Here is a 19,130-nt window from a genome sequence, read left to right as displayed (position 1 = left end):
TGGCTGGGGAGCAGGTAAGGATGGTCTTGGACTGCCAGCCAGGGGCTGTCATTGTGCTGTTGCTGCTCCTGCACGTTCCTTGGTACCCTAAGTGATAAGGTCTGCCTTCTTCCTGACAGGAGCACCCGTGCATACTGCCCACCCCCATTTAAAGCTGTGAAAGAAGCGTGCTTCTCTTTAGCAGAGTATTAGAGGTCACTGCTGAGAGCAAGTTGTGTGCTATATAGCGAGTACCACGTGCTAGAAAAGACTCCATGACATTCAGAAATCAAGAAAAGTCAGGGATGAGGCTGCCTGCTCAGTCTCACTCAATTTAGTGGAAGAGTACTAAACTGTCAACAGAATTCACAGCAACCCAGGAAGCCCCAACACATTGTTCTGTGAGCTGCTGGGAGCACACGGCCATTTCCACATGCAGAAGCACTGGGAGGAAATGCAGGTCTTGGGAGCTGCTGTGATTCTGCTTAAGGAAATGTTTTGTCTTTGTAACCAATAATTAAACAGCTGCATTCATAGAATGCCCTGGGTTGAAAAGGATCACAGCAACCACCCAGTTCCAGCCCCCTGCTGTGTGCAGGGCCACCAACCACCAACCAGCAGCCCAGGCTGCCCAGAGCCACATCCAGCCTGGCCTTGAATGCCTGCAGGGATGGGGCATCCACAGCCTCCTTGGGCAACATGTTCCAGTGCGGTTACCTGATTGGTTTTACTGTAAAAGGTGCCAAGTGATGCCTTCTATGAGTTTTACTTTTTCATTAACAAAACCCAGAAGCTCTCACTTACTGGGGAAGCAATTTGGAGGAGTTATAAAAACTAGCTTCAAATTGCCTTTGGAAGCCAGTAGATTTCTTGTTCATTGAAGCAAAGAATTCCCAAGTTCAGCATTGGCCCATGTTATCTGACATGGCATCACCTGCACTGCTGGCACTTCAGAAAACTCTGAGAAACTGCACAGCCTGAGTGATGAGCTGGTGCCAAAGAACTGCTGAGACACCCTGCGAATAGAGGGCAGAGAAGTGTGAATGAGAGCATTACAAGGCTGGAATTGGTGATAATGGTAACAAATGCCAGAGGGCTCCAAAAATATTAATTATATTCAAAGCTGCAGACAGTTTGCTTCACTGAGCTCTTTGTAATACATCCCAGATAAGTGATTATTTTTTTGTTCCTTTTCTTTCCCTTATTATCAGCATAATCAACAACATTAATATGCTAATATGTTGGGTCTTTGCAGCGAGCTACACTACCAAGCTCAGAAATCACAAACATTCCAACTCCTCCACCAGCCCCGAGCTCCATCACCCCTTCGAGCTCCCACACGGCCAACAAGCCCAGCAGTGAGGAAGGCAGAGGGCAGCTCTGTGAGAGCCCCCCACACCCATCCCACCTGGGCTCCAGCAGCAGAGCCAGCAGCTCCCCATCAGGACCCATCTCTAAATTCATCTCAGGACCAGGCTGCAGACCGGGCTCCTCAGCTCCTCTTTCTTTGCCTGATCTCTTTTTAAACCACACCTCGCTGATGGTGGTACTGCTTTTTCTTCAAGTCCCATTGAACAACTAGAAGCATTTGGTGTCCTTTATGATTCCAGAGCTGCCAAAGGCACAGAACACCTCCCCTGACCTCGGGGAGATGGAGTTGGACTCCATGATCCTCATAGTCCCCTCCCAAGTTTGGATATTCTGATTCTATTTCCCATCTATTCCCACAAGTCAGAATTTCACGTGACAGTTTCTCTGCAGGAATGGATTTGTTATCAGGACTATGAATCTGAAGTGGAACAAAGATGAGCATATGGTTGGAACCGAAGGAAGAAGAGCCCACCCTCACATTTCCTTCAGGCAAAAGCCTTTTCCTCGCTAATATTCTCCTACCACTGAACAGGCATCCACTCTTACTTTCTCTCTGCTCCTTTAATTAAGTGCTCTGTGTAGGTGATTTACATGGTGTCCATTTTCAATCTGAATCATTAAAATAATTAGGGAACTTCAAAGCACTCCGAGTCCTCTTAATTTTCAGTACAACTTTTCATTTATAATAACAGCACTATGAATAATTTAGATATCTTAAACACTGCAGAAAGATTATATCTGCACATACAAGCCGTGCCTCCTCCATCTGGCTTCTAGTGCTTAAACACACCACTCACCTTTCTGTTACGGGCACCCTGTGGGCACATCTCCACTCTTAAGGCTTCGTCCATATCTTCAAGAAGAAACAGCTCAGTGAACACAAAAACATTTGGCTTTTTGTAGCCTATTCTGTGGTTTGTTCCCCCTCAAAGCTGTTTTTTCTTCACCTTATGGAAAGCTGCAGTTTTGTTCTGTTTGTTTTTAGACAAGAACCAACAGAACTTCAATAATTGTGTGTTGATAACAAGCATGGAATATAAATAATTGTGCTTTTAATTGCCAGAAATTACAATCAGCTCGATGGCCCACGGCACAGATCTCTATGGAGGAGAGAACCCAGCAAACTAAGATGAGATCTAGCTGCCTTTAGGAAAGGTGCTCTTGAATCTGGGCCATTTCCATTTAAGCTTAGATCTTTGGTGTGCTTCAGCTTTAATCTGAAGCAAAGCTTTAGCTTAAAGATGATCTGGGGTGAAATTTAGTATGAGCTATGCTTTATTTCTTGCCTTATGGATTAATACATTTTGCTGCCCGTACGAAGCCAGAACTGCTATCCAAAGGAACAGCATAGAAAACATGATTTACCTGCTAAATACATTAACTAAACAAATGACTATTCAAATATGAGCTGTATAACTTTCATTAAGTCTGGCTTTCTTCCTCATAGAGGAAAGGGATCGCACAGAATACCCAATTACTTCCCAGCAGTTTACATCCCAATCCGTCTGCATTATTCGTGACATATTAATCTGCTTAGCAGGAGCTTACTGCAGGAAAACGGCGCGCATTTTGCTGAGCTGGCAGAATGGAAGTTCCAGAGATAATAACCTGCAACTCCAAACTGCAGCTAGAGAAAAAAGTTTTAATTAACGGGGACAGCTGTGGCTCACAGTGAAAGCTGATCTGAGAGCCCACACACAGGGGTGCTGGGCAGGGGCCTCTGCTCCTCCCTCAGCACATGGAGGTACTGCCACGTGCCAGCAGACACTGCTGACATCCATAACAGGCTACGCTGATTTTCTGTATGTCATAACATCTGTTTGTAGCATATTTCCAAGTTTCGCCAACTTTCTCCACCACTGAAACTCCACCTTCTGTCCCTTACGTTGCTGCTGCCCAGAAATGTTCCAGCACTTCCTTGTATTCTCACCAGGTTTGGTCTCACCCACAACCCGTGACCCAGAGGACACAATCCACACCCCGGCTCTGCACCACAACGAAACCTGCTTTAGCACCACCATCCATGCTTTTGCCACCTATGGCCCATGCAGGGCTGGCTTGGTCCCCACCATGCTCACCTTGTACAGGTGGTGTTTGGACTTCACCATCACTCAGTCCGCCTCCTTCCCTTTCCAGGTTCTGTTCTTTCTTCTAGAAACACACTCTATATTTTACATAAACAATTCCTCAGGCTTATCCAGACCTTCAGCCTTTCTAAGCCTTCTGCTCCTCCAGCAGCAGTAACGTCTCACCTGCCCCATTCTCCCCTTCTGATCTCACTGTGCTTCTTGTTACCCTCTTTCTCAGAAGTCCCTCTTTGCCCTACTCATCTCAAGCACAGATCTGAGCTCTGAACCCATCCTGGCCTGCACCCCCAGCTTCCCCTCCCAGTGCCCCAAATCTCTCTATAAGCTTTACCCTACGGTGCATAACCACCATTTCCAGCAGTCACACTTCCTTTACTTCACAGTTATTCTCTTTTCCAGGAGTTCCTACATCAATATTCAAATTCCCCAACTTAATTGCACAGACACAAATTGGCTCCCCAACCATTCTAGCACTGCTCATTGCAACTGACGGCTCCCCCTTTCCTTAAGCCCTCTCTCTGCACATCTTAAATTTCACCACAAAGAAAATAAAAGAACCCTTTCACTTCCCATCAGTTCAAGTTCCATCATTCTACCCTCCCTCGCAGTTGCAGATTCAGGTTTTCTTGATTGCTCCCCATTTCCCTCCCCATACCCACTAATGCTGCACATCTGAGCTGTAATATGCTTGCGTGTATGTTCACAAATCGGATTAACAAAACTCAAAAGCTGCTGGACCAAAATGACAGCACAAATGTAATCTTAACGTAATTCTCACAAGTACCCAGGAAAATGGGTGACTGGAGTGTGAGAATACAATGTGTCATCCCCATAGACATTCATCTCTGTAAATACCTCACAGCCTACAAATACCAGCTACATCTCCTCTGGTTTCCAATGCACGTAGCTGCCACGGTTCTCTCCCATGTATTTTTAGGCAGAATCAAGTAATTAAATTTGCGCTGTGCCCTCTCCCCTCAACACCAATTAGTCCCAGCACTACCCTGGAGCTGTGACGTAGTGAACAAAAATACCCTCAATTAAACACCTCCAGAACTCAGGGCGGTCTCCTAGACCACCTTCATAGTTTACAACACATTCATACTCAATTAAGCTGCTTGTTTCAGGAAGGGCTGCACTACTGAACAACAGAGCTGCGGCTCTTCCAGGAGGGTTCATGGAGGTGACTGCACAGAGCACTGCCCAGCCACACTCATCACAACCTTATGAGCTTCAAACCCATGGGCAGGAAGGACACAGAAATGGGGATCCTAAAGGAAGGTGTAACGAGAAGCACAGCAGGAGAAAAGCTGTAGGACAATGTAAAAAAGGTACAGGGCTCCTGGAAGGCGTTAATTAAGCCATGGCAAATGTGCATACTTATTTACTGATATTTCACAGCTTACTGAGCAGACAGAAAGAATGCTGAAGAAAAGCCACCACAAGTAGCTGGAATTAATCATTCCCTGTCGGTGTTTACTTACTATTTGCTTTCACTTCCCCATGGAAGATGGTGGGTGGCAGATCCTCCCTTCCAACAAGTTTTTACACTTAAATGCACGTTGCAGATTTTTCCACTCATTGTTTAAGCACTTTGCAGCTCTCAGCTGCCCCACCATCCTCAGCTGAGATCAGAGAAGCCCCCCAGCCACTCCAAACTCATCTCTGCCGTTATGTGGAGGGGGACTCGTCCCCTTTAATGACCCTCAGCACAACAGAATCTCTCTCAGCTTAAAGCAGTCCCCCTTGAAATGCTGCCAGCAATACTCAGGTTCCTATTTTAGTCATCAGACCACCTGGAAATTCTGGTTGACCATGCAGCTGGGGTAAGGAGCAGAGCATAAAGAGCAATTGGGCACTGGGCTCACCATCCCTGGGAGTGTTCCAGAGCCATGGGGACATGGCACTGAAAGATGTGGGCAGTGAGCATGGAGGTGGGCTTAGAGGCCTTTTCCAGCCTCGATGGCTCTACGGTTCTGTGATTCTGCATTTAGGGTTATGCTGGAAAACAAAGAGATCTGGTTTGTTCCATCCTCCTGTAGTACAACCACTACACTCACTTCAGGCAGTAGGGCAGGCTGTGCTGTGAAAGGTTCCTGTGTAACCACAATAACATTGTAAAATCAAACTGGAATATTCAGAGGCAGCTACAGGCTGTTAGCTTACATCCATCCATTCAATTTCCAGCCTGTGTCTCTTCTCTCTATTCTTCCAACAGATGAGTCAACAGCACTCAGCCATTTTTTGGTAATTTTCTCACAGAATGCCATGGCAGCCACTGCTGAATTTGAGATCCTTGCACAACCCACATGCTCACACTATGCCAGGAAGCACAGCTGCTGGCACAATGAAGCTGCCATCTTGCCCCATCTTCAGCCAGGAGGAAGCCCAGGCTCAGGAGCAATCAAGTCCCCCAGGCTCCCCTCCTGGGCAGTGGCAGAGGACCCACCTTTATGTGCAATGGATTTCACCCCAATGCAAGGGAATAACAACCCAGGCTGTTCAAAGCAGGGAACTGGGATAACCCTGTGTTCCTAAGGGCTTCCATCAGCAGAGGGCTCTAGAACTACACTTGTTTAGGTACCGTTTTCCCTCCCATGATTAATCTGTCTCAGTTTTTTTTAGTCAATTAACATGCTGTTCTTATGCTACAAATGTTCTCTAAAAAAAATTCTCACAGCTGAGCTGTCAAACTCTGAAATTCAGTACATTGGGATGTCAGGTTTTTACAAACTTCAGGACTTTGTTAAAGTATAATCAGAACTTTAATACCCAATTATGCAATCTTAGTAATAACATTCCAAAGAGAATTTTATTGCTTTCACTGTAAACTGGGATCATCAACCAGAACTGTGCAAATTGTTCCACTCAAAAATACACGGGCTTGATCCTTAATGGAAGGATTTATCAGATTTCATCTGAAATTGCAGGTGTGAATGTACCAACAATGCAAGATCCAAGTATCTGGGCACCTTCTCTCCATTCAGCAACAGTGGAAGTCTGTTTTTTGCTTAGCGTTTCCCACTATTTTGTCTGATCACAGCTCAGCTGCTCACTTACAAAGCTCAGGTCCTCCCTGCCTTAGCTCAGTTAGGTCAGCTCTCTGAGGGCTACAATGCCCCCCCTGAACAAGCGCAAGGAATACTGGAAGTCCAAAGACATTTCTCACAGCCTGAAACAGAAGTTAAACCATGAACGAAGCACTAAGCAAAACACTGGCACTCACCCACCTTCCAAAGTAAGCCTTAGCTGTGTAAGAACAGCAATAGCCTTTTGGCAGTAATTTATAGATAGGCACAGAGCTCCCATTGTACAGTCTGCTCTGGTGGAACATGGAATTTGTCATCCCCAATTGAATTAGCAACACTAACATTTTAATACGCATGTCTCCAACTACCAAAATCATTTGGACAACCACAACCCGTGACAAAGTCCTTTGAAGCAGGTGCTGTGCTAATACCAATCAAAACCAAAACAACGTTCCCAGATCAGACTGAACAACAGCTACGCCATAGAGTTCATATCACTACTTGTAGGACTGTTAGAGCACACTCCTTTCCCACTACCAGACTCCATGTGTCTTACCTTCATGTGACTCACAGAACGCAGTGGAAAGGGCTGCTGTGTGGATGTGGATGCCCACAGAGAAAAAGAAAACTCTACAAAGTGTACACCGAGCAGCACATATCACAGAGCTCAGTGCTGGCTGATCACCAACCAACACCACACATACAGAAAAGAAACTGGAGATTATGCATTCACTAATTTACTAGATTCACTCTTTACCTCAGAGGTGATTCTGATAGGATCAATCAAGAACATTTTTCTGTTGAGTCCCATAGTGACAAAATAAAAAATATTCATCCTCTACATAGCCTAAAAAAGGGCAAAACCCCAAACCCTCCTTCTTGAGACTGGGATTAAAAGAAACAAAGCCATTTTCATAATGGTCTGCGTATCTGCTTCTATCTATTAACTGGTATGTAAAGTTACCCTTTAACTACTGCCACAAGATGTAGGGGAACACCAGAGTTGTTATTGCTTGTGGACTGAGTGGCTATGCCCATGAAAAACAGCATTTAAACATGATTGCTGCAAGGTCTTTCAATATACTCACTGTTTTCCAACTGTCAGCTGTACTGGTTACGACAGTTTCACACAGTGTTGTCATGCAAGAGAGGGACTTGCAGAAAACTCTTCTGCAGCAGACATTGCACAAGGCAGCAAAAAGCACCGAGGAGCACTGCCCAGGCTTCAGCTTCAGCGCCAGCTTCTCAGCATCCAGAGAGGTTCACCAGCGTGATGGCGTGTATCTGCAGACAGAAACCATAGAACAAGAGTATAACTGCTCAGATGGACAGGTGCTTGCTGCAAGAAGTACACTGATCTGAAAAACGAGGACAGACACAAAGATGGTTGCAAGATCCAGATAGTGCCCATTATTTTAATGCAGGAGAAAGTAAGAGAATTTGGAGTGGGACATGAGTGCCTGAACACTCATGAACAATCAGCAGCAGTCAAGATGATTAGAGAGAAGACATGCAGGAACAGCTAATGGCAGTAGGGAACAGGAACAAAAGGTGAGCATGTGGCTGAGGGAAAGGATTGAATCAATACAGAAGGAAGAGCAAATTGTAAACTGCAAAGGGAAGCAATGATAGCTCAGCTGACAAACCACAGCACTTTGATCTCAAAGCAAGTGCCACAGACCTTGCTGTCTCTATAGAGGTGATTACAGTTTTGCTGGGTCAAGTGACATATGGATCAGGACTGCCCACAGTACAGTGCTGTAAGTGTCACTGAACCGCATCAGAAACTGAACATGAACATCTGAATCTCAGCCTGAATGAGGGGGAAAAAAACCCATTTGGAACAGCTTGGAATGTATCCTATTTCTCCCTCCCACCAAGGAAAACAGATGGTTCAGAAAGATGAACAACATCCTAACAGTCCATGCTACTGTTCCTAAAGAACAAAAACAGAGAGGCAGAGGAGCCTAGGATGGGAAGGAGCGTCACTGGTGAACCACGACACCCTACGCTGGGTTAAAACATCTTTAATTTCTCACCCAGACTCCTCTATCCAATCTCCAGTCAACAGGTTTCTTCCTCCTGGTGAGTCCTACCAAAACGCCCTCCAAGAACTGAACTTGGTCTAAAATTCAGACTACTGCTAATAACTGGTTTAAAATTACTTGGAGGCTGTTTAAGCCAACTCCTTTGCCAAAATGCTCTCTGTAGGTATGAACTTGGTAGAATAAACACAGGACATGCAGAAGAAGCAACAGAAATTAATAAAGACACTGAAAACATTCACCCTTGTGGAATCTCTTTCTGATATACGTCTACCTGAGATAAACTAAAGAAATAAGTATTCTAAAACATTGTTATTTAAATAGAATTTGCCTTTTGCCTTAATAAAAACATAAATACAGCTATAAAAAGTGATGCTTGAAATGTCTTCTCTACCACCAAAATGAAGTCATATATACCATGGGTCTTTGAGCAACCTGGCCTGGAGTGGGAGGTGTCCCTGCCTGAAGCAGGGGGTTGGCACACTCAGTGATGTTCTCTTCATGAAGTTACCCCACCTTTCCTGAACATACCCAGACGTACCTTCTGCTCAGTTCTCAGCCAAACCATTAATTTTATTTTCACCAGAGGAGATGTTTGGATGAAAGCTGCTAAGTTGCCCTATTCAAATAAAACTGGAAAACTGTCAGAATCTTCTAATTAAAGTCCTGCTCCTTTTTGCTCAAAGTAATCTCTAACACATTTAGCCTATCAAGTCAGACAGGGAGCACTAATTATTCCTCTTTCCAGGTTGAAGCTAAGCACAGTGATGAAGCAATGATAAATTTCAACAAGTCTCTCTCTTATTATCTCTTTCATATACTGACCACATCCAGATCTCAGCATTCAGTGTATCAAAGGACCAGCACCAATTAAGTCCCTCAGGTTACTTTAAATTGGCATGCGCAGATGAAAGAGCAAGTATAGCTGTGTTCACTAAATTCTACCAAAGAGACATTTCTGTTTATACACCTGGGCTGATTTCTTTAACATAAAATATTTGAAGGTCTTTTCTTAGCTAGAGAGATCTATAAAACTAGCAGAAGTAATAGGAGAGAGTTTGCACCCACGACTTCAATTTGTGATAAAAATGGAGACAAGGAAATGGCATTCCTCGCTCTGCATCCCAATGTTCAAACGCTGCAGAAAGTAACGTACCTGCCCTGCACCTCGGGGGGACACTGAGCTACCCACAAATGGAGCCAGTCAAAAATGTCCCTGTCCCCAAAGGGATGCAACCTCATTTCATGGCACAAGCAAAGAGACAAACCCAAATGACAGGGCTGGAGACACAAGGTATCCCATGGGTACATCTCCTTCCATTAGCTGAATGGAACATACAGCTCAGTAGGTACCCATCCATGTCCTGGTGTCAGTCAAACAGTATGGGAGGTTTATAAATAACCAGAAAAGCCCCACGTGATTTACTATTTACTGTATAACTGAAAGGGATTTTGTGGAAAAAATGTTATGAGAACAGTGTTATAACCAAACATGTAGATAATATTCTGTGCACCAATGGGTGACATCACATCAGTGAAGGCTGGGAATCACCCACCCTGAAGGGAGATCTCCTGTGCATGTCGGTGTCAGGGAGCTCTGCAGAGCTTGGAAGCTCCTGGGGGCCAGTTTGGAAGGTGCTGAACTCACTATTTGTGAACATTAATTTCTAACACACCAAATTACAACAAAGCAATTTCATTTTGTCACTTGCTATGATAGAATAAAAGGCGTTACTGAGCAGACAAAGAGCCTGTCTTCTGGGTTTAGAAGATGATTACCATGGATGTCAGTCTGATGGAGAAGGAAGCTCGCGCTGCTTCAGAGCAAGTTGCTGCTCAAAATTTCCTCAAGTTATTTCTTTTTTCTCTCAGGGAATTTTCCTAAAAAGAACCCTCAGCTTACAGACATCTGAAATTCAAAAGCTTGACGAGAGATCTTCTGAAATACAGTATAACATGCCATAGCTCCCAGACCTCTCACAAGGAGAACAGCTCCCAATACTGGGAGCCAGGAGTTGGGCTCCATGATCCCTTGATCCTTATGGGCCCCTTCCAACTTGGGAAACTCTACGAATTTCACTGTTCTCCACACACTGACAGCAGCTACATTTGAACCCGCAGTGTTGGGACCTTCTGAGCCTCTTGCATTTGTTTCCTCAACATCAATGGCTCATCATGGCTCATCTACATGCAAAGTGCACGTGTTACGAGTGGAGCTGATTCTAGAAGGAGTGCACCATTCTGGCACCGAGTGCCACTGAAGTTGACGATGTTAAACAAAGATAAGAGAGGAGGCAAACAGAGGATGTTCACTTCCTCCTCTTTTCCACTCCCAAAACATTCCATCAGTCAATAAAACATTTAAATCAGCCACACTCCTCCGCCTAAGTGTACAGCATTGCCCTTTCCAAACAGAAATGTCAGACTCTGCGGTGACTAAAGATGACTCACAACAAAATCTCAGCTCAACGCTCAGACAAAATCAAGGTTTGAATTTTGCACGTAAACACTTCCCTTCAGAAGTACATAAACATATATTTCTGTACTTTTAAATCACAGGTGTCCAACCTGTTGGCTCACCTGGGCCATGTTAAGTCAAGTGGAATTGTCTTTGGTTGCATACTAACTAAAAAATGCTGTTAGCATATAGAAGTGACACACAGATTCCCAGTGTGAGGACACACAGAAACTCTCTTGTCTTCAAAGCACAAGAGACAAGTTGCACAAAACCTGAGCGTTTTTTTGGTAAGGGAAAGAGAAGAATCAAAGACAAAGCTGCGCGCTGCTGATTTCTGGTTAAATGCAATTGATCAGTCACTACTCTGATAGAACTAAAAGTAAGTCTAAAATTGATAATTCCAGCACTGCTGTTACAAATGTTGGGCACATTACAGAAAACATTTAAATATCTACATTTCTGTACAGAGACAAAAGTAATGCACACAACACTGCGCTCAAAAAGCTCAGAGGTAGCGTTAATTAACAGCTCAGATGCCATTAAGCTTCATGACAGTCAGCACACAGAACATTAGATTTATCCCCGTTCCAAACTTGTTGTTCGGCTTCTTGGAAGGCATTGTATGAGGTCAGTGTTGCAAAATGAATTTCCAAAGTTCCAATTTCAGAACCAAACCTTTGTGTAAAAACACCTTTAGTACATTCCATGTGACTTCCTGCTGCATCACTATGGCATGTCTTATCATTAGCAGCCATGTAGAAAAATGAAATACTCACTGAACTAATTAGAGGAGCAGCTGTTTTCAACACCCATGTGTTAGACTGCGATAACATTTCTAGATGACTGAAAATAGCTGCTCCTCGACACACTCACAAGGTGTCCAATATTTCCTGATCCCAACCGCTGAGATGTTTCATTGTAACACAGAGGAAATCTGGACCAAGAAAAAGAGGCCAATTGTATCGATTTGTACTGGATTGAAGTTGAAATAAAATGAAACAAAGACAATATTTTGACTTTTGTATATACAAACATCCATATGTTGTGTCAAATAATCTCAAATGACACCAAACACTATTTTGAACTTTTAGTGACAAGTAATTGAAACAGAAATTAAAGCATCTCAAAGCTTTGTTTAAATTGAATTCTGGCATTTGGTGAATCACGGAGGTGAAATGCTCACACTTCAGAATTAGCTCTTCAGCTGCAAGTTCTGACAGCCCCAGGAATTCTCCTCAGTCACATCTAACCCTGCTCTCCGGGTGAGGAGGGACAGAAGCACCGCTAACGGCCAGCAGCTCCAGTGGGTCTGATTAATTCCTCTCATGTGGTAGAAACGCTCTCACTAAAGCTTCAGGAGATGGAGTCTGGGCCCATTGACCTAAAGACACAGCACTGACATCACTTACGCTTTTCCAGAAAGGCATACGAGTATTTGTAAACAGTCCTGACTGACAGCCTTTATAATCCTGAGCACCTGCCCATTAATTTCTAGGATGGCAAACCCTTCTCCTAGCAAGGCTCTCCCACGTCTCCAAAACAGCAAAAATAAAGTAGCTGGAATCTACCTGATCTCCTTAACAGAACTGAGAAATTCAGCACAACACACCCAAGGATGAGGTCCTGGGTAAAGCCCCTCCTGCTTTACTTGTTACTTCATCACATGGATGAATACCACAAACGGTTTGGTGATAACGGCACATTTGCTATGGATTTCAGCAGTGATTGCTCAGGCTGCCAGCAGAGCCAAAAGCCACTGCTGAAACACAGCTCCAAATACTCCAGCTTTGGAAAGGCAACAAATACCAGCTTTTCAGCTCTCCAGCACTGCTCTACATTCAACAGATAATACAGTTCTGAGCATTTGTCTCTCCGTGTGTTGCATGAGATGCAGACAGCACTCCTTGGAAAGAGAGTTGCTTATGCAGAAAGCATCTCAATCACTTAGCCAGATAAAGCCATTATTTAAAAGGCATTATTAGTAACACGGAGAAAGATAATCTACACAACTCCACATCAGGGATAACACTGGAGTCTCTGACTAGTCTGCTACAACTTAAACAACACAGATTTAGTTTTTTTAAGGCACACTGCCCTGTTTTTTTGTATGTTCAGAGTAGACAAAGTTAGATACAGTGAATGGAGAGGGCTGCCTTAAAGAAGGCATCAGCTCTGCAATGCCTTCAGAACGTCTCCCAGACAGACAGAAGCCATTAGATTTAAATTATTACTGGCACCTTTTGCAAAAAGAAAAAAGCCTCATTCCTCAGCAGTTTGATGCCTCATTACACGTTTCTTTCTTCAACATTTTTAACCAAGGAAAATTAAATTCATCGCCAAACTGAAAGGAGGAAAAAGCTGACAGGCACTGGAACCAGTGAACAGCCATAGCTGGAGGGGCCTCTGGTTCAAAGCCCTGCCAAGACCATGCCCTGCTGTTGGAGTAACTCCAAAAGTGAAACTTTAAAGCCTAGAGCCTCACAGTAAAAGAACTCCATCATGTTCAGGTGAAATTCCATTTGTTTCCATCAGTGTCTACACAATAAAAATGACTGGGCTCCCAGTTGGCCTAAATCCATACTGCTACATTTATTTATTGCACATTTAGCTCTCCTGAGATAACGGCTCCACAATTTAACACCAGAAAGTTAACCAGGAGAAGCAAACAAAAATACATCCTGAGTACAGTTTGTACTAATCAAGTAGCATTATCAAAACTGAGTAAGAGCTCAGCTTTATTGAAGACCTCAGATCCCATCCCACATAATTACAGCACAAGAGTCTGTAGCAGGGAACCCCATGGCCCAGGGTTGGGCACTTTGTAGCTGTTTGGAGCTTGCAATGTAACTTTTCCTATTTGTCTTTTCCAAATTTTAAATAAGTTAATTGAAGTCAATTAAGATGCATTTGGTAACCATGCAAAAAGTAAACATGGATACACAGTTAAATGGTTAATAAACTGCAATGTGATGAAAAGCGCAGCAATGGCAGCATAGTAACAAAGTCCTAAGTTGCAGCAAGTGAGAGCTTGCTCAAATACAGCAGCTGTGGACACAGAAACAAAAGATAGGAACCACTTACCCTTAGAAGGCCTCAGGTATGCAGGGATCTCCAGTGAGATGCCTTCACCTCCACTGCCAATCCTTAAACGAGGGCTGCGAAGGGGTGGATCCTGGCTCCAGCCCTTCCAGTCATTCAGGTGCCTTGCCTTGCCTTGCATTGCATTGCCTTGCATTGCATTGCTTTACACTGCACACACCTGAGCCCCCCTGAGCTGGCCCTGCCTTCCCATCAGGTGCTGCATCACTGTTTCAAGCCCTGACTTAGCATTTCTGTTATGTATACTATTGCAATTTGGCTTTGTTTTCAATTATAACACATATATAGTACATAACATACTTCCAACAAACTGTGCACATCATGTAATTTGTACCAACACTCCTACAAGCCAGAGCAGCTTGGCAGATGTTCTGATACCACAATGCCATTTTGATACAGCACGGCTCAGTAGGGCCCCTCATCCTGCCACAGAGCAGAGAATTTGTTTGGAGCAGCTTTGAACTTTATGTGTACAATCACTTTCACTGCTCCAGTCCCAGCAGTATAATGATCACATTTTAGAAGGAAGAAGTAATATTAACAAAAAAGCTACTCTTACCAGAAAGAGGCAACAGAATCTATGGAGAAATTTCTCCAGTGGTGCTGCCTGTTGCTCACTCTTCCTTTTGTGCTTATTCACTTCTGTTTGAGTGCCTGCCTTGCAAACAATCTCTTTTCCTTCTGCTCAAAATGCCATTAACAACAAAAATACAGCAAACCCTTCAGAAGCACCAATACTGTTATCATTGTCTGAATAGATCTGAATTTTAACTAACTGCAATGTAACCTTTTCAAGTAGATTTACAGCTTATTAAATGAGACAAAACCTTCAGTTCCAAGCTGGAAACAATTCATTGATAAGATTCTACTGACACTGTGAAGCTGCAGCAGCACATTTCTGACTGTAAGACTCCTGGATTTCTGTCTCTGAAGGGAGCACACCCCGATATCCCGGCCCTCAGAGGATGATTGCAGTGGAGTGGGGACTCAGCTGCACTCGTGTACATCTGTACCAGCACCATTTGTTTCAGCAGATTTCAGCTGAAATAACTAAAAAGCAACGCTTGTTTTAAAATGAATGAGGGAGTGTTAAAGAACTTGCAATTTAGCTCTCTCCACACTATATTGTCAGTTAATCCATTCAAATGATTCTGCTTCCCCTTTTTGTTCAGGCATTGGGATGAAAATCTAGTGGCTGCTGCTTGGCACCCTTTCAGAATCAGTCCATGCATGTGCATCCATTCAACAGCTCCAATTACAAGAACGTTAATATTTATTGAGGAGAAACTGAGCATCCACTTACTAGTCACTCGTTGCTGCAGGCTTCTACGTGGTGACCATTTTGATTCACAACAGTTTTTCATGTAGCAGGTTCCTTAAACAGGAAAAGAAAGAGTGAACTTTAATTAAGTCTGGTCAAAGAGGGCCCAGTTTCAAGCAAGTAGGTCAGTGCTTCCTTTGAGAACATTGCTTTGAATGAAGTCATTACAGCAGTGCTTATGCTCCAAGCTGCCTATCTTTTAATTTACACTTTCTACACTTAACATAAACCCAGCCTGACCAGTTAACTTCCAAATGCATGAAGTGAAATGAAAGTGACTGAAAAATGAAAGGAAGAAGGGCAAAGTCACGCCTCCAAACTGGGAGCTTCCAGCTCCCATCAGCTCACACAGCCACAGCTTCCTGATGGACGGCCGATCATCTCCTGAAATCAAACTTATCTCTACACAAGGCCTGCCCTGATATCTTGAAACTTACCATGGATCACAATGAATAGGAGTTATTACAATAGATATTTGATGCTGAAAGATAAACCGTATGGACATCCTTCTAGTAATGCAATAGAATAGTAAAATAACAAAAACCTGCTATAAAGAAATGAGCCAATTAGATAATTTAGAATGAAACCACCCGTGTCAGTGAAGGGCCCAGGAGCCACTCTGCACCTCGTGCAAAGTTCTTCAGAACTCACTTTCAGGAACTCCAGACTTTTCATCACTGTTTAATGTCAGTGCCAGCAGAACATGAAACAACTGCCAAACTTTGTGCCCCCCCTCCTCGCTCAGCGCTGTGAGCAGATGTGAAAGAAACAGGTCAGAAGCTCGAGGAAAAAAAACCAAAACTCTCATAACCCAGGTCCCACTTTGAGCTCAGTAGAGTTCGGGGAAGCCATCCAGGCTCCCCGTGGCTGAGCCCAGCCCATGGCCACCAACCACATCCCTCAGTGCCACTACCATACTTTTCTGATGCTGAAGAAAGAGGAAAGAAACACAGCCATGACGCTCAGCTGAACCAATGGTGGGCAAGGAGGAACCACACATTCATCGTACAAACATGTTCTTACAAGACAGTTGTTTTTCAAGTTGTAAAACTGTTTTGATAAACTAAAGAAGATCCAACTGAAACTTTTTAGAATGGAACACTGAAGTAACTTTCCATTTGAAGCTCCTATATCCTCTAACAAACTCAATGGTAAACATCTGGGTTATATCAGAATGCATCAGCTCAACTGATCATTTCTCAAACAGTGATTCTGGAAGAACTTCTACAGTCTTTCTTCCAAAGAAAATTTCCTCTGGAACTGAATTTCCCCCATTTGCCCAGCTGCAGTTTCCAGGCTGCCCCAGGCAGGCTGTGGCTCTAGCAGGGCTCCTCAGAGCTGCAGGGTGCTCAGCACACTGCGTGGAGAGGGAGGAGGTGTCCTAAGCAGCCACAAACCAAGTCCCGACAACCTGATACTGAAAATACGGATGGAAATTAGAGAAAAATACAGAAATCTCCCTATGAAATGGAGCTACTCGATAAATAATGAAGCCTGTTCATTTGCAGACTGGCACAATTTAATCTCATCCCTTGGCAGCTGCATGGCACACAGATAGGCAGTACCAGCCACCCACATCCACAGCCAGGCGTGATCCAGGACAAGAAGATATCTCAGAGGGGAAGAAAAGGACACATCAGAAATGTTCTTATTCAGTATTTTTAGAATAAAGACGTTAAGGAAAGTACCAATATCTAAAAGCCTTGTATTAAGGACATTCTACCACAGAACACTGTTGCTTTGTACAGCACCCCTAGGGGAAAAATGTCTTCTAAAAGGCTTTTAAACAATATTTATAGGCCCAGTAACAATAATACTTGCAAGCCTTTGAAAACCAGCCTATTGCTCTTGGCTAGTCGCCTCCGTTATTTCCCCATTGTGTGCAGCACAATGGCCTTCTATCAGGTCCCCTGCAAAAAAACTATTTAAAAATAAGCTGGAAAATCATATACTTTGAAGCTAAGAAATGCCTAAAATAGGTTGGCCTTCCCACCTTTATTTCACTTGTTTTTCATGCATGTAATATGATCAGTCTCTAACTGTAGGATACTGTCACTGTGGCCTAGGCTCTCTTGAAGCAGAAGCACTGTGACAAAGCAATGTGTAAGGAAGCATGCTGCAGCTACCAAGCACTCTGGAGATCCATAGGCCACGCAGTCATTAATTGCTTTTCACAAACGTGGCAAGAAAACTGTTCATTTCAGAGTCACTGCCAAAATTCTACATTCTACACAAGGTTCCCAAAGCATCAGAATGTTGTCATCTATCACAGTAACATTAAACCATAGAATCACCATGGTTGGAAAGGACCTCGTGATCACGCAGCCCAGCTGCCCCCTGCACACCAGGGTTTCCCCACTAGGAATCACTAAGGATGGAAGAGAGCTCTGAGATCACCAAGCCCAACCCAGCATCACCAATACGTATCTATCAATAAAGAAGCTACTTTTCATTGACCTTCAGATGCTGCTCTGATAGTTACGAAACAAAGAAAGAGACAAAAATAAAAAGGCTACAAAGAAGCATGGAACATATCAGTTAAGTGCCTGCCCAGCCCACATAACCAACCAACACAGCACGGCTATCCTGGGAACGTCTCAGCATCCTTCCTTACACGTACTGATGCTGTTCTGCCTATTAGCTCTCATTGATTTACAGCCCTTAAAATGAAAAGTGAACCAGGCTGTGAGACACATTTCCCTGTGACACTGCGTCCTTCCCAGTCGGGATGTAATAAGGGCAACTGCTGCCAGCACAAAGATTTTCAATGCACAGACAACTTGTTTTATACCATAAAAACTTCTCTTATGGATTAAGTGATAAATGCAGATGGTTATCACTGCAGAGCATCATAAATTGAATCAGCTTTGTCAACGTGGCAGGGCCTCATTCTTACATACTCAACTACTTACAACACGTAAGTGGATTACTAATGATCATGAAAGACTTCTGTCCACTTCTTGAAACAGTCTGTTCACAACCTGTAAATCCCAGAGCAGAGGCACAATGCAGAGAGAACCGACCTTGTGACATCTGCCCTCCGGTGCAGGAGTCCTGTATTTACCCACACACTGCACTGACCTCAGTGCCATCCGTCACACATCTGCAGAAAGTAAGGAAGTTTGAAGGGCTTTAGGAAGCAGCACTGCCCTTCTTCATCCTCTCACCAGTGTTTCAGGAACGGAACTTTCCCAAGGACAGCCAAGATCCTTACAGGAGAACAGGTCTTCCTGTAACCACCAGTGGGATGGATACTCTGTTTTAGGTGTTGCCACTTTTCAACAGGAGACAGAACATTGTGTGTAACGCAACGCAATGGGCATCAAAACACAGCACAGCACTGCCAGCCTCTGCTGTCCTAGTAAACCAAATGCAAGCTGTTGGGAAGTCATTAACAAAATTAATACGTTATGCTTTCAGATATCAAAATGTGAGGAACTGAAGCAGAGCATTACAATCTCAGACAATCACACAAACAATACAGTATGAAGCACTACCAAACACTGCTATCTGGTACACAAGAGAAAATATTTGTTTAATATACCTTGTAATATCAAAAAATAAAAGCAGCCAGATGCATTTGTAAGGAGGAACCTAATGAGGATTCAAGCCTGAGAGAAAAATCCAGCTTAGCCCTTAAAGGCTGAAGCTGCTGCCTTCTGAAGAGCCTAAGAGCTTTCTTTCCTTCTGTCTCCAGATGTGATCCTGAGGTCCCAGCAGTGAGCTCGGGGGCTCCAGGCC

General features: G+C 43.8%; 1 protein-coding gene across 16 annotated transcripts in view; it reads right to left on the bottom strand.

Annotated features, from left to right (window-relative positions):
- The window catches only part of LRRC7 (leucine rich repeat containing 7), a 169,574-nt gene that overhangs the window by 70,172 nt on the left and 80,272 nt on the right, over window positions 1-19,130 (bottom strand). For 15 of the 16 annotated variants that reach the window (XM_032446216.1, XM_032446217.1, XM_015870860.2 and 12 more), the window contains 2 exons: window positions 15,372-15,443; window positions 7,555-7,750 (listed from right to left, as the gene is read on the bottom strand). In XM_032446216.1, coding sequence (XP_032302107.1) covers window position 7,555 — 1 coding nt within the window. In that variant the 5' untranslated portion in view covers window positions 7,556-7,750; window positions 15,372-15,443. Of the gene's footprint in view, window positions 1-7,554; window positions 7,751-14,050; window positions 14,115-15,371; window positions 15,444-19,130 lie in introns of those variants that run through there. The other variant, XM_032446218.1, reaches the window with a different exon arrangement.

Source organism: Coturnix japonica, chromosome 8 (genome assembly GCF_001577835.2).
Source record: "Coturnix japonica isolate 7356 chromosome 8, Coturnix japonica 2.1, whole genome shotgun sequence".
In the NCBI taxonomy this organism is placed as follows: domain Eukaryota; kingdom Metazoa; phylum Chordata; class Aves; order Galliformes; family Phasianidae; genus Coturnix; species Coturnix japonica.
This window is presented reverse-complemented; position numbering and strand designations above follow the sequence as displayed.